Raw genomic sequence first — 15621 nt, 5'->3', positions numbered from 1 at the left:
ATGTTTTAGCAATTGTTACGAATTCTTCACTAAATATTCTTGGATCACAGCACAAATCTACAAATCTTTATTTTCATCTTACATTATTTATAATAGTTCATTTGGCAAAGTCCTGAAGACTGTGAAGTGTGAATTTCAGGAGTCTCAACAGAGTTTGTAATCTTTGCTGTAGAGTCTGCTCATGGTCCTTAAAGGGTAAATTATAAATGATGGCACTCTGAAAGCATGGGACTGCACACATACAATTTCTTCCTATGTGAGCCCTTCGGTGTCTATTAGAGCAGATCATGAAGACCATAGGGGTCCCTTTGGTCCCTTTCTTCCTTACATTTATAATACGAGTTCTTTCATGTGAACTAAGGTTAGAGACTGATGAAGGCTTTTCCATTCTATGTGATTATTTTAAAAAGGGTAGGATATTTACCTAGCATTATGGACCCATTCATTTCATATACAGGGCTCCTCTCTGGTGTAAAATTTCTCACACTTTTTAAAGCTGGAGTTTTGACTAAAAATTTCCTATGGATTTTCCTTCAGTGTGACTTCTTTTACGTTGACTACAGGAGGATGATAGAAACCTTTTCCATGTTTATCACAGATGTAGGATTTCTCTGCCTTGTGACTTCTTTTGTGTGAATGGAAGCTAGCATTTTGGCTGAAGTATTTCCCACATTCATTGCATTTACAGGGCTTCTCTCTGGTGTGTGTTCTTTGGTGCATATACAAGCTGAGTGCTCTGATGGAATCCCTTCTCACATTCATTACATTTATAGGGTTTCTCTGCTGTGTGAGTTCTTTGGTGTGAATTTAAGCTAGTGCTTTGTCTGAAGTGTTTCCCACATTCATTACATTTATAAGGTTTCTCTCCTGTGTGCAATCTTTGGTGTGAGTAAAAAATAGCTCTCTGGATGAAGCATTTCCCACATTCACATTTGTAGGGTTTTTCTCCAGTGTGTGTCCTTTTGTGTATAGAAAGCTTAGTGCTCTGGCAGAACTCCTTCCCACCTTCCTTACTTTTATAGGGTTCCCCCCATGTGAGTTAGCACATGTTGAATCACTGTGGATCTGTAAGTGAAAACCTCCCCAAATTCATTATATTCATAGGCATTTTTTCCCATGTGAGATCTCAGCTGTTTGAAGGAGATGAAGAGGCTGTTAAAGAATATCGCATATACATTAATTCATTTCTCTACATGACTCGTACTTTGATCATGCAGTGGACATCTCCTGTTAACATCTTCCCTGTTATTTACATATGCCATGCATGTGATTTTCTACAACACAAAGAGATTTCCTTTTTCATAACATCTCAACTGCAGAACTACCTGATTTACTTGGAAGATTTCAATAGTTTCAAAGACTAGATGCATGAGCCATGTTTATGTGGCTGTCCTTTTATAAGAAAGCAGGTGATGGTTTTGAGCAACATCTTGATTTTCTCCCTAAATTCAACCACCCAAAGCTTTCTGCTGAGACAGCATTTATGCCCAAGTGAAATCACAGTCTTGTGCTGTGTTCTAAAATGTGTTGGCTCACATGTTTTTACTGTTGAGGAAGGGTTCACCCCCCTGAAACTTACCGTTGACATGCAGTTAGACGGGTCCTTTTTGCAGATATCTTCTTGTCTCTTAAGGCCACATTTCCTGTCTAAAATAATGTAAACAAAATGAACTGCTAGTGTGCATGAGAGGATGAAAACTGTTGAAAACATACAAAGCCTGTGTACGTTTCAAATACTGATCTTTACAGAGGGGAAAATGTGAGAAGAAGGAATATTTAAGTGAGTTGAAGTGTATTTAAGGAAAGTGAAAATTATGAAGTGTTTTCAGGATTGAAATAAGATGTCTGCTGTGGACATTCCCCTGGTCCTGCTCTCCCCATAACAGGATCTTCCTGGTGCTGTGCACAAAAAACCTGGAGCTCACCTGGATTCAGGCCCTGGAGAAATCCTCTTCCCTCCCTCCACAGCTCCACTCCTTGTTCCAACTGGGAAATCACATCTGATTTGCAGAGATGATATCCTGTTTGTGGGAGTAAAAGGTATATCGATTTTGGATTCTGTGCAGAGAAACATGAATAATCTTTAATTCTAAGGCATAATACCAAGCAAGAACAAGATGAATAGTGGAGGAGAGCCCAGGGAAGAGTACCTTGAACACCGAAAATACCAAAGTCCTTCCCCAGAGCAGAAAGAACATCCTGACACTATGTCAACACAGGTAGATTTTCTTGTTGTTGATGTGCAGGACCAAGGTTAAAGATAGAGTGAACAATCTTTAATGTTTTCAACAGAGGAGAAATTCTATGTTCCCACAGTAGGGTGATATTAATTTTTTAAAATATTAAGTACACAGAAACTGCACCAGAACACTTAATTTTTCTTTGGAAATAGGTAATAGGTAAAATTTTCACAAATGGATATTTAATTACTGGTTGAGTATAGACAGCAGAGTAGTTATTTAGTAATATTTAGTGCTTTCATTCATATAAAATATTCATTGAATTCCCAGCACAGTCCTGGGCACGGGAGGTACAGAAGCAAGAAAGTCATGAGAGAAGGGTCAGGAAAACTCTATATTATTTTGGGGTGACAAAATATGTGTAAGTAAGTAAGTAAATATATAAATTGAATTCAAGTAGTTTTAAGAACCATGAAAGAACTTGAATGAGGGATGAGAGAAGAGGGGGAATACACGAAAGCTGGATTCTTGCTGAATAAATAAATTAATTTTGACAGACTCACCAACAGAGACCAGATGACTGATGTTCTCCAGCATCACATCTCTGTACAGCTTTCTCTGGGATGTGTCCAGCAAGGCCCACTCTTCTTGGGTGAAATCTATAGCTATATCCTTGAAGGTCACTAATTCCTAAAACATCACAGACATTTTGATGCAGCCAGGCTCCTCCCTACCAAGAGTCATGGGAGTATACTAGACATGATGGTGCTGAGGATGGGTTGCTGTATACACAGAAAGCTTAAATCCTGTCTGGGGTCCCAGTCAAATGTTTCTCTATGCTGCTTTGCCATGTGTCTTTCACACAGACTCACAGAAGTAAACACACTTTGTAAATATAACTTCATTATAAATGATTATCTCATGAGCTGTGATAGAAATACCCAGGACACTGCACTGCCCAACTTCCTGCAGGACTGAGTGGGGCTCCTACACAGCTTGGATAAGCAAGTGTGGCTTTGCCCATGTCTACACAACACACACGTTCATGATAAGACTTAAGACATACAGTCCAGAAGCAAAACCCCAGGGGCCCTAAGTACATAAGGAATGTCCTAGCCTGCCCCTCCATTTCAATTTTCTTGGGCACCTCTGAGCATTGCTTATCACTATCCCTCCTATAACATCAGCCTCTCAAATGAACCTGATCTTTTCAGTCCTGCAAAATATGCTATAGAACCCTAGGTTTTATTCCATTATAATCCTCTCAATGCACAGCTCATGTTAGGAAAATAATAGTTACCAGACATTTCTTAGTTTTCAAATTTGAACAAAGTTTAATTACAAAGAGGGAAATTGGGTTGTTGGGAATAGGAGTGGTAAGGAGAATTTTTCTTTAAGTTAAAATTAAAATGCTCAAGCATATTGTATAAAAACTTTAGTAAGTTTAAAACTGGAAAAAATAAAGAAATTATTCCTTACTGGTCTCTTGCTCCCTACCCCCAGTCTCAATGCTGCTCTGCAGCATCTGAAACACTGGATGGACTGGACTCACTTGAAGGAAACTCTACCTCACTACAGGACTGTAAGCTTCTGCTTGTTCCCATTTCTATTACCTGTGCTCACCACAGGCCTAAGCCCACTGCAGACAATAACCTGGTTAATGTGTGAGTCACTTAGCTGGGGCCATGGAATGGATTAGAAGAAATAACTATTCTGCAAGGATACCCTTAAGCGGATGGGGGATGGAACAGAGTAATACCGGATATCAGATTATTTCTCGATCAAACCCTGAACTCCCATAAGCCTCCCTGAGTACTGGTGAAGTGTGACTAACACTCATATTTCATGGGGACACAAAGAAGATCCAGGCCATGAAGATAAATCTGTTCCTGCTCTAGAAAAACAGGTATCCATGAGGAAAAGCAAGTCCTACTCACCTGTGCTTGCATTGTCTAGATCTCAGTTGCCCCTTTCTTCCTGTGTATTCTCACCAAGGGACAGTCCAATAACTAAGCAGACAAGGCTGAGGAAAGAGAAAGAACCCATGAGACTCATCTTTTCCAATATTCCTAGATATGCCTATCTTGAATCTGCAAATCTTCATATGGTAATGACTTCCTGTCGTAGTCCAACTCACATGTACTGGCAGAGTAAACAAGGACAAACAGGTAGGGGGGCTCCCCTCTCCCAGAATCAACAATAAGAAGTCGTTGGCTATTATGCTCATAAAGAAGATATTAATGTCCCTATTAAAGAGATAGCAAAAGCACAGAGATGTCATTTAATTAGACCTGGTATTCAGAGTTCCTACTTTTTTACATCCCTGGCACCAAAATCTTAGGAGAACCTGACTCCCGTCACATGGATATTCTTATAACAATAACTCAGGACACCATTTTGGCATTTCATATTGTATCACTCTTGGGTGAAGTCTGCTAGCATTGTTTTCCAACACCCATCTCAGTTCATGAATACCCCATGCTTTCCCTCAAGCAACACCTGCCCTCAGTCACACTGGCTCCTCCATATGTGGCATTCAGGCAGTGTTACTGCCTCAACCCAACTGTATACCTCATGGCCAAGCAACTATGGAATCTCTTTAAAGTTGGGTTGAACATTTCGAAGACCCAACCCTTGCTCAAATGTTCAGTGGCTTTCATCATGTAAGTCTAGTACATACAATCCCCTGCACAGGAAAGAAGTACATATGTTATAATGCTATACATTAAGGATTGCTACACAATCCCCACAGAGCGGACAGGCTCATGAAATATAGGTTCAGTTTTTAAGGTAATTTATTGATTTCTTGGAGTATGGAATTCCAGTTATTTTAATCAACAAGATTATATCTGCATTTCATATTTTAAGCATATAAAAGAATTTGTTATCTCTATAGTACTATCTCAAACAGTGTTTATAAATAAATATACTGTAACATACACTGATAATGTGTCCAGAACAAGATATGATTAAAACCCACTAATTTTGAGGACCTGGAAAGAGGAAAAAAAACTACTGGTATTAATTGAGACTCTGTGAGTGGATTTACATACATGTGGACATACACACTGTACTTTATACTGAACAATAATCCTGCCTTTGTGGATTACTTACACATTTGAGTGATGTTAACTAGGCTCAGAAAACTATAGGACAAAACTACATGGCTAAAAATTGACAGCTAGAATTTGAAATTAGCTCTGCTTGTCTCTAAATGTCAAATAACTAACGAATTTCATCTTGAAGGACATTAGACACCAGAACCGCTTTTACCTGCATATCTCTCCAGTCAGATCCATGACCAGAGACTCCTCCCCCAAAACTTCCTCCTTTCAGCCTGTTCACACAATTTCTCCCCATGTTCAGGATCTCCAGCTACATGGGAACCTATAGTTCACTGACCTCAATTTCCCAATTCAGCCCCCACATCTAATTTCTATTGATCAGTATAATATACACTTAACTCATTCCAAAACATACACACCAAGACCAACAATTCTGATGCCCCTTAGTCCTTTCTAATATCTGCTAATCAAAACTCCAAAACTAGATGATGCCAATATCTCATTTTCCCATTGGCTGCATCTGTCACAGCTCAGAATGAAGTATTGAGCTGTTCTAATTACAGCACCACAAATCTCCCAAAAGCTTTTGCTAAATATCTGGCATCTCACTATGACTTAATAATCACTCTGCTATGCTTAATTAATATGTTAATATTCCCTGTGCCTTTCTAATTTTCTAATCTCACAAATTCTCACATTTTCCCTTAGTTTTCTTTTTTTTAAAGATTTTATTTATTTATTCCCTTAGTTTTCAAAAATAGTTTCACTTTTTACTGCAGAGATGGACCTGATGATTTAAAGAAATATTTCAGGTCACTAGCAAGAACACTACAATTATTCCCTATTTCCAGTCCATCAGAGTTATCTGCTCTTGTAAATACTGAAAGCAATCTCTATTGCTAATTAAATCCTAAATTAAATCTGCTCTTGTAAACACTGAAAAGTAATCCCTATTCTTAATTAAATCCAACTTCTCCAATTGTATCTGTTTCTTTCCTCCTCCCTCAAATGTTTGTTACTGATCATAAACCAAACTGCTTTTTACCAGTAACTCCTTCATCATTTCCCCATTCACCTCCTTAAACTCATTTAGTCTCTCCATTCCTCTAAGAAAAACCTCCTCTAAGCCAATTTATATCTAGCTGTTGACACATGACCTTTTCCCTTCAAAATGAACCTGAAAAACAGTACATACCTAGTTTCTTCACATTCCCTCACTTTGACTTAGAAAAATCACTTATGATTTCCACGTTAATAAATCTTGTTAAGATCAGTAATTTCCCCATAATTAAATCCACTGAGAGTTTCTCAGCCTTTTACTTGGAACCAAAGCAGTACTGGCACATCATCTCCATTTGGGAACTTTCTTTCTTCTAGGCTTTTCTGACAGTTCAGGTTCCTAACTGCCTTTCAAACTGTCTAGGCACTCCTGAGTCCTCTGCAAGGTCCTCCTCAACTAAACAGTGTCTCAAGGTTCAGTTGTACCCCCTTTCTCTCCTCTTATAATAAACTATCCTGGAAATCTCAGTACACTCCCTTGCTTCCATTTCTTCCACTGGTATCTCTAAATCATAAAAATATACCTGGATTACATTTCTATGTTGTAATCTCCACCTTTGTATATTATAGGCACATAAAAGGAAATAGATTTCAAAACCAAGCCATTAACTCTTCCACAATAAAAAGTTCTTCTCTTCTAGTCTTTGAAGTCAGATAATGATTATGCCAGATATCCAAGGATTAATCATGGACACTACTTTTCAGAACCACACAAATAAGCACTGCTGTTATCTCTCCACTGAGCACTATTATCTTTCTCTTCCACCTTGATGTCTACATATATATGGCACTTCATACTCATTAGGTGTCAGTCTGAGATTAAATGCCATTTTTTGGAGATTCCCTCCTCTGAACTACTAAGTTTTTCCTTCTCATCTCACTATCTTGAGTAGAACCTTACTTTTTTCTTGAGATTACTCTTCTAATTTCACTAAGCATTTATATCTTTGCTCCTTTCTTTACTGACAAGACTAGCTGCAGAAAGACCACCTGCAGGATCTTAAGGTAAGGTTCTCTCTCTGATTTATGAATTATGGATTAACAGAAATTCCACATCCCCATCACCTAATCTACCCTTAGATGTGGTATTACAAATGGCCTCCATCATATTAAACAGTCATTTTAATAGTTAAAGTTCACTGGCAAAATAAAGGAGGTTGGATCTGACTGGGGAAATTTGTCTTCAGCACTCCCTGGAACCTAAGTAGATGGAAAACCTGTGAAACTTTGTGGTTATTGAGTGTGCCATCACATAGTTCTGAGCTCAGAAGTTAATTTACTTTAAGAATAGACATATATTTGTTTTTGGACTCACTTTGACATAGTTAATAACCTCATCATATTTACAATGCAATAGACAGACCCTATTTACATTGGATTCAGTCAAGATAAATATATACAAGGAATAACTAGTTAAACAAAAAATTTTCCCCTCTAATTAATTAAATAATTTAGATACAACTATGAAAAACAAGACTAATTCCCAAATCCTGTTGGGTGTTCTAAAAGCATTCAAAGGCCTCAATACTTTGTGGGTTTGGGCCTGTTCTGGAAAGCACTGCAGGGAATTTACAGCAAGTAAATTCAAGTGGGTTTAGCCTACAAAATATTCTCAGGCTGCAGTTTTCAATGTGGCAATTCTACTTCTGAATAACTTATGCAAAGGAAACAGAAACACTAACTCAAGAAGATATATGCACACTCATGTTCACTAAAGCGTTTTTTTTTTTTAAAGATTTTATTTATTCATTTGAGAGACACAAAGAGAGCACAAACAGGGGGAGAGAGAGAGGGAGAAGCAGAACCCCGCTGAGCTGGGAGCCCAAAATGGGGCTCAATCCCAGGATCTGGAGATTATGACCTGAGCCAAAGGCAGATTCTTAACCATCTGAGCCACCCCAGGCACCCCTATGGCATTATTTATACCAGCCAAACCATATAGGCAAACTTAATGTCCATTGACGGATGCATGGATAAAGAAAATGTGGTATGTATACACACAGTGGAATACTATTCAGCTATAAAAATAAGGAAATCTTGTCATCTGTGATGATGCAGATGAACCTTATGGACATTATACTAAGTGAAGGTAGTCAGACAAAAATACTCTATGACTTCACTTTTACATAGAAGCTAGAAACAAAACAAAACACATATCCATACATACAGAGAACAGACTGGTGGTTGCTAGGGAGGGATAGGGGAGAGCAAAATGGGTGAAGGTTACCAAAGGCACAAACTTCCAGTTATAAAATAAATCAGGGGGATGAAATATACAGCATGGTGGCTATAGTTAACAATATTGTAACATATACTTGGAAGTTACTAAGAGTACATCTTAGAAGTTCTTAAAAGTGCCTGGGTAGCTCGGTTGAGTGCCCAACTCTTAATTTTGGCTCAGGTCATGATCTCAGGGTTGTGAGATTGAGCCCAGCATTGTCCTCCGCACTGGGGAGGTGGAGCCTGCTTAAGATATTCTCTCTCCCTCTGCCCTTCTCCACTAAAAAGTTCTCATTATAGAAAAAATCTGTAACTATGTAATTATTTTGCAATATAGACAAATATTAAATTATGTTGTATACCTGAAATTAATATATTGTTACTCTACTAAATTAAAAAGGTCTGAGAGGAAGGCAAAAAATGAGCTCTGGTTTTGGCTCAACTCAAACTACTTCTTTGTCTTTGGTTAAGCTCCTAAACTCAGAGTGAATCCTTGTTTTCTCCTTACTAGTCAGAAGAGGCTATTTTTGCAAGCCTGAGAAGTCCCCTTTTCATCTCAAAAGCTATTCTGCAGACCTTTCTTGGCTGTCACTGGCACCTGGGGGACAGTTCCTCCTCCTTGCCTGGGCTCAGCCTATCCATTCACTGTTGTGAGAAGTCTATCATTCACTAATTCAGGAAGCTGCTTTTGACTAATACCTTCCTAGAAGCGCCACCCCACATGAGGTGAAACAAGGTAAGATATACTTTTAAAAGGAAAGCAAAAATTTCTGTGTTTATAGAGCACCTTTGAGCCTTTAGCTGGTCTCTTGTTGCCTGATTTGAACTTATTTTTTTTAAAAACTGAGATAGAGGGGCGCCTGGGTGGCTCAGTGGGTTAAGCCGCTGCCTTCGGCTCAGGTCATGATCTCGGAGTCCTGGGATCGAGCCCCGCATCGGGCTCTCTGCTCAGCAGGGAGCCTGCTTCCTCCTCTCTCTCTGCCTGCCTCTCTGCCTGCTTGTGATCTCTCTATCAAATAAATAAATAAAAAAAAAAAAAATAAAAAAAAAATAAAAACTGAGATAGAAATACACTGGTGACATGTCCCAAATTAAAATGGGGCTGGGCATGAAAGAAGAAATGTTTCTTTTCATACCTATGTATATCACAGGTCTGCGTGGGAGCCAGGTGTGGAGAAGCCGGAGGCTAAGGGTTTACATGGAAGCTGCCTGGCCTGAGGCCCCGGAGGGTGTGACAAGGGTCCCCATGGCTGGGGTGGGGTTCTGACTGCACCCCTCCTGCGATTTCTATGACTGATCCTCTCTACCCACATCCTCCCTGGCTGCCCTCTGAGACACTCTCGGTGTCCAAATCGCAGGAGTGCCCTCCCCTCCCCACCATGCTCTCCCGGGTTTGCTCTCACCTGGCCAGCTCAGAGCCCACCTCTGCTACCCACCAGGTGACTCCCCCAGGTCATGAAGCCCCAGTTTCTCAACTGAAAAGTGGGGCCCACGTCAAGAAGCAGAACACACTGAGGGTTCCGTGGTGTGCGTGTTTTAATACAAAAGAAGAGAAAGCCAAACCATCTTGCGTCTGTCCAAGGACATTCAGGTATGTCCTAAGGGCTATAAATCAAGCAATTTAAAAATATTAGGGCCTCTTGGGCTCCTGGTGGCTCAGTTGGTTAAGTGTAGGACTCCTGGTTTCCGCCCAGCTCGTAATGTTGGGGTCATGAGATCCGGCTCTGCGCTCAGCATGGGGTCTGCTTGTCCCTCTCCTTCCGCTCCCCACCTCAAATAAAAATCTTAAAAATAATAAATATTTTCAAAAAATTATTTAAAAAATTAGGACCTCTCAAGATAATTGAGGCACAATTAAGAAGTGATTTGAGTATAAGAATATGTTTTAACTGATTTTTTAAAAAGTAAAATTTAAAATTTAAACGTCTCAGGTATTTCTGCAATAAAGTAGAATAAATGATTCTGAAGAAATGGGTCTTCATTTCGAGCACAACCGTTCCTTCTGCAATCTGTACTCTCCTTCCCGGTCTGTTCACAAACATTCTAGAAATTCAGAACTGTTCTAGATTGGAGAACCCCTGTCGCCGGGCGGTCCTACACAAGTCCTCCTCTCAGGGACCTGACCTTTACAATCACGCACGGCTGTCACCGCGTCACGAGACGAACTTTATTCTGCTAATACTTTGGTCTGAAGAGCAGACGCGCTGAGGGGCATCATTTTAACAGACAGAGACACGACCACTGCCTTAAAAGCCCGGGAAGTGAAATTTAAGACATTCTGATTTGGATGTAGACGAAATACGGCCGTGAGCTGTAATGCACCAATCTTCCTACTCCTTGGCCCGTCCTGGGCCGCTTTCCCTTTCTGGAACAAACCACCACCGCCATGAAGACCAGCGGGCGCCGCAGGGGGCGCGCACGGCTCCTTCCGCCCGCAGCCGGATGTGTCTTCCCGGGCCCTTCCCGCGCCCCGGCTTCGCCTCAGCACCCCGACATTTCAGTCCGTCCCTGCCTCACCGCCCACGCGGTTCTCTCACACCGAGGCTGCAATGGAGTCCCCCCCCAAACAAAAAACACTCCCCAACCCGTGAAAATGACCACCGCAGGCCGCACTGCCGCCCCGAAGCCCCTCCGGGAGCGGGCACGCGGGTAAAGCAAGTCCTGCTAAAACACCACACGGGAAATGGTCAGGCACGCGGGCCAGGGCGGAGAACGAGTTCCTTCCTCACCGTTTATGAGAAACCGTCCTGCAGCTGACGAGGAAAGGCCCCTCCCAGCAATCCGGGCCGCACAGGGCTGTCACTCACCGAAGACGCGGGCCCTCGTCGTCCGCACCGTCGCCGCCTCCGTCTGTCACGAAGGAACGTCGCTCCGGCTCGCGTGCACACGCGGCGTCAAGAGCAAGGGGCGAGACGCGCATGCGTTCCACGCGGGCCTAAGGCGTAGCGTCGGAAAAGACGGGTCGGCGCGCCCCCTGCCGGCGGCTAGGGTGCAGCGCAGGACCCTGACAGATGCCCTCACTTGTGGAGTGGGAGGCAAGAGCCCAGTGAGGAGATGGCTAGGATGCCCACGTGTGATGGATCATAGATGGCAGTACTGGTATGAACTATTAAGCTATGTTTCCCTTAATATGGGCACTATTCCTTCCTGAAATGCATCTCTGTGTCTACTGATGAGCAGATGGGTAGACACTATGCACGTGTATGTACACAGGTTAGGATACACATAGATTTCTTCACGCTGTCAGCAGAAAGGTCAAGAAACAAGCCTCCCCTGCAGCAGTGAGTACATGCACATCTACGGGGGTGTTTTGTCATGTTCATCAATAAAAAAGAAACCATGTTCCCCCTAGACACACACAATACCCTCGTCCATCCCTGACCTATTCTCTCAACCTAGGCTGTTCAACCAGCGCTGGGGGTGAACTAGAGCAGGAATCTGATTCCAGGGGATCGCTGTCAACTTTGTCATACTCCCTGAGCTCTATGAACCGCGTGGGATCCCCTCTCCCAAAGAAACCCAAGCCAAAGTCCTAGATCTGGCATCCCAAATCTCCATTCTTCTCTCTTCAGCCTCTTTACACCCTTGTGTATTTACAGAAGACATAAGAGAAGTTTTCTTTCCCTCATCCAGTGCATGGCCTTCTAAAAAAATTTTACTCATTAACCATGTCTTTGGATGCAGTGGGTTTAGGATGGTGGTGACTGCAAGTGCTAGAGATGAGTGAGGGGAATATTGTAGTCCAGTAGGGTAGATGTTTCAGCACGTAAGCATAATTAATCTAGTGTTACAAGACCTGGTGTGAGCATTGCTCAGTGTTGAGATGAACAGGAGAAAAGTTTAGAAGGAAGGAAGAATCATTTTATGTTTTTCTCAATTTTAAACCCCAAACATTTATTAGAATTTTCACTTCTGAAAATTTCTAAAAAATATTACTGAAATTATCACTATCATGCTTGTCTCTAATCACATATATTACCTCTTAGTAATAAACCTTTAGTTCATACTCAATAACTGGAAGTAATGCATAGGGAGTAGTATTTGCTTAATTGCACTATACATAAAGGAAAAAGAGTATGGCAAGAAGAATAAAATTAGGTTCCCATGTAAATTTTTAGGAAAACTAGACAGATTCAAACCAGTCTTGAGATTGCCTTTATCCTTTCGCATGGAGACAAAATGATATAAGAGAAAGTGATGACCGGTGTCTGAGGTCCTGGAGAATATTGAGAATAGGAGTCCTCATAACATAGGAATGGTCAGGCTAGGACTGTCCTTTAGTACAGCAACCTCAGAGGTCCCTGGGTTGTGCTGCTGAGCCATCTGACCTTATAGTTTGTTATGAACACCTGAGTCCTATAGCATTAAGAGAGATGTCTATGAATCTTGTTCAGTTCTGAGCAATGCTGGCAATTCAAGGTTCTCTCACATTTTAATGATAATGTCTTGTATTTAAGATGTCTTTGCTAGACAGGAAACACTCCCTACATCAAGGCCTTGGATCTTTTGACCTTCATCACATATTATTAAACTAGTTCATAGATGAGGAACCAGAAGTTCATCTAAGGAATAATTTAAACCAATGATTATGATTTAAAAGCACTACATCATGGTTATTATTTGTCTCATCATGAATCTATAGAATTTCTTGGAACTAATGGGGAAGAGAGTTTTAGTTATGAATTTTCAAAAAAAAATTTATAATCACTTATCTGGAAAGTTTTAATCACCAGGTTACTGAAGCACATCTAGGTTGTATTATGCCATACTTCATGTAATATTGCTTTATAATAATGTCATGAAGTCAGAGTGTGTACATCTCTGTAGATGTATCCAAAGGCAGATACCCATTCAGCACTGGCAATGTACTGACAGGAGTCTCCAAATACATATTGATCTTTCTACAACCTATCTCCCCTCTGCCCCCCTCCTCAGTGCTGTCATCTTGATGCTCCTACATCTGGATGCTCTGTCTAAACCAGGATATCCATGATGTTTCAGGAATCAGTGATGTTTGAAAATGTAGCTATAGACTTCACCAAGGAAGAGTGGGCCCTGTTGGGCACACTCCAGTGAAAGGTGTTCAGAGATGTGATGCTTGAGACCATCAGTCATCTGGTCTTTCTGAGTGAGTCTGCCAACATGCATGTTTGTGTCCATTCATTCACTCACTGGATGTGTAGAACAGCTCCCCCATATCCCACTCTAATCGCCGTCCTGATTCTTTTACAACCCTTGTACCTACTCAAGAGGAAGAGGTTTCTTCACATTATACTTTTTGTCACCACACTAGAACATAAACTTGACCACAATTTCATACCTTTCTTGCTACTCAGTCTCTAGCATTCAGAACAGAACTGGAAACTCAATGGTTATTTTAATTAATAAATAAATTGATTAAATATCTTAGAAATAGTGTTTCTATTTTCTTCACTATGTGGAGGCTTGAGACCAGAGTTGTGAAAATAACATAATTTTTGTTATTCTTGTGGTTCTTATGTTTATTGGATGTTGTTTGAAAATAACTTTTAACTCACTGTGGAGACATTTAGTCTTTCCTATTCTGTGTTCTTTGTCTGAACTTGTGAAAGGGCATCAGCAATCTAGCAGTCTTCTCTGTTTTGGCCTCCAGGCTGCATTTCCTCCTGGTCTGCTGAAGGACCATCAATGTGTTCTCTGTTGATGATGCTCTTACATGGGCTGACCTTCAAACCATCTATTTATTCATCCTTGGCAAAGCCCACCCTGGACTTGGTGATAGCAAAGGTTAATTTGCAGAGAACTCTAAGTCCTTACACTCTTTCCTCCACAAACAGGTAATAAAATTTGCAAAAGATCCTTTCAGTTGCAGCAAGGGAAAGAGCTGTGGAGAGAAGGAACTGGATTTCTCCAAGGCCAGAGTTCAGGTAAGCAGCCAAAACCAGGGCTTTAGTACAAGGAGGTGCCTAGGCTGAGTGAGTATGTCCTTAGAAATAGCAACTGAAGATTTTGTCAGGTTAGTGATATTTTCTAAAATGTAAGTGAGGACACTGGGGCAAAATTCCTCGTATTGTTATCATACCTTGCGTAAATCAATCACAACTCATGGGTCCTCCTGCTACTTTCTCTACCTTTAGGGAAAAGGGTATTTGTGTACTTAACCACAGTTAAATGTTGACATAGTGATTCTTATCCTGATCCTCCCATTTAAAGTTTTCCAACTATTTTCTGACCCAACATCTTTCCACCATTTTGCATCTTTCATATTTCAACCTGAATTTTTTTTCTAATTGACAAAGAACTTTAAAATGTTTCTACTATCTGGAGTATTTGCTCATTTGACACACTTTCCCAGCTAAGCACCAATTTCTGAGACATACTCACATGGACCTAAGTCCTCTTCTACGCTTTCATTCCCCTAGTGCCATTATTTTTTTTTAAGTTTTCCAAATTTTATTTACTTATAATAAATGTTATAATGTAATATACATTATATCCTAACTCAACTTGTAAGCTGATTTTGAAATTCAGTTTTTAGTTAGCTTGAATTATTAGTTGAAAATGAGCAATTAACAGTTATGTTTTGAAGATTTACTAACCCTCATCAATTTTATTTTTATTTGAATGCTTTAGTTACCTTGGGCATATTTAACAATTCTTACAGAGGCTCTGGAAAATCTAATAAGGCTCTTTCCCTCTGCTGGTGGCCTTGCTCACTTAACCTCACCTCAATCTTCTTGAGCTTGAAAAGTAGGACTTCCCATTTTACATACAAGAAAAGATGATACTTTAAAATAAAAGGCACCATTTAAAAAATTATTTTTGTACCAAAAGAAATTGAACAGATTATTTGCCTTTTCATGGAGCCATGGGTAGCATCATAAGTTACCCATAATTATGATTTAAAACAATGCATTTGCATAAATATTTTATTGGCTGTCTTAATGCCCTTTGAATTTTAACTGACTAGTATAATGATACTTTGGAATATGACTTTAGGCAACACAAATAATAATTTTAAAAATATGTCTTAAGAAGGCTAAATGATATCACATTTAGTTTCAAGCCATGCTGACTAGGAAACAATCTTAGTGCTTCCAAATATATATCTATCTTGT

The 15621-nt window shown here is 40.3% G+C and overlaps 2 protein-coding genes across 5 annotated transcripts in view; one reads left to right on the top strand and one right to left on the bottom strand.

Annotated features, from left to right (window-relative positions):
- The window catches only part of LOC116874838 (zinc finger protein 705A-like), a 39015-nt gene that overhangs the window by 15188 nt on the left and 8206 nt on the right, over positions 1-15621 (bottom strand). For 2 of the 4 annotated variants that reach the window (XM_032869824.1, XM_032869828.1), the window contains exons 1-5: positions 11332-11420; positions 4118-4203; positions 2744-2870; positions 1926-2021; positions 1580-1647 (exon numbers count right to left, since the gene is read on the bottom strand). In XM_032869824.1, coding sequence (XP_032725715.1) covers positions 1580-1647; positions 1926-2021; positions 2744-2870; positions 4118-4129 — 303 coding nt within the window. In that variant the 5' untranslated portion in view covers positions 4130-4203; positions 11332-11420. Of the gene's footprint in view, positions 1-1579; positions 1648-1925; positions 2022-2743; positions 2871-4117; positions 4204-11331; positions 11421-15621 lie in introns of those variants that run through there. The other 2 variants (XM_032869825.1, XM_032869826.1) reach the window with 1 other exon arrangement.
- The window catches only part of LOC116874936 (putative protein FAM90A14P), a 30995-nt gene continuing 26581 nt past the window's right edge, over positions 11208-15621 (top strand). Inside the window, exons 1-2 of the mRNA XM_032869988.1 lie at positions 11208-11570; positions 14341-14430. Coding sequence (XP_032725879.1) covers positions 11208-11570; positions 14341-14430 — 453 coding nt within the window. The remainder of the gene's footprint in view (positions 11571-14340; positions 14431-15621) is intronic.

This window comes from Lontra canadensis, unplaced genomic scaffold (genome assembly GCF_010015895.1).
Source record: "Lontra canadensis isolate GAN:19392208 unplaced genomic scaffold, GSC_riverotter_1.0 scaffold39, whole genome shotgun sequence".
NCBI classification, from domain to species: domain Eukaryota; kingdom Metazoa; phylum Chordata; class Mammalia; order Carnivora; family Mustelidae; genus Lontra; species Lontra canadensis.
This window is presented reverse-complemented; position numbering and strand designations above follow the sequence as displayed.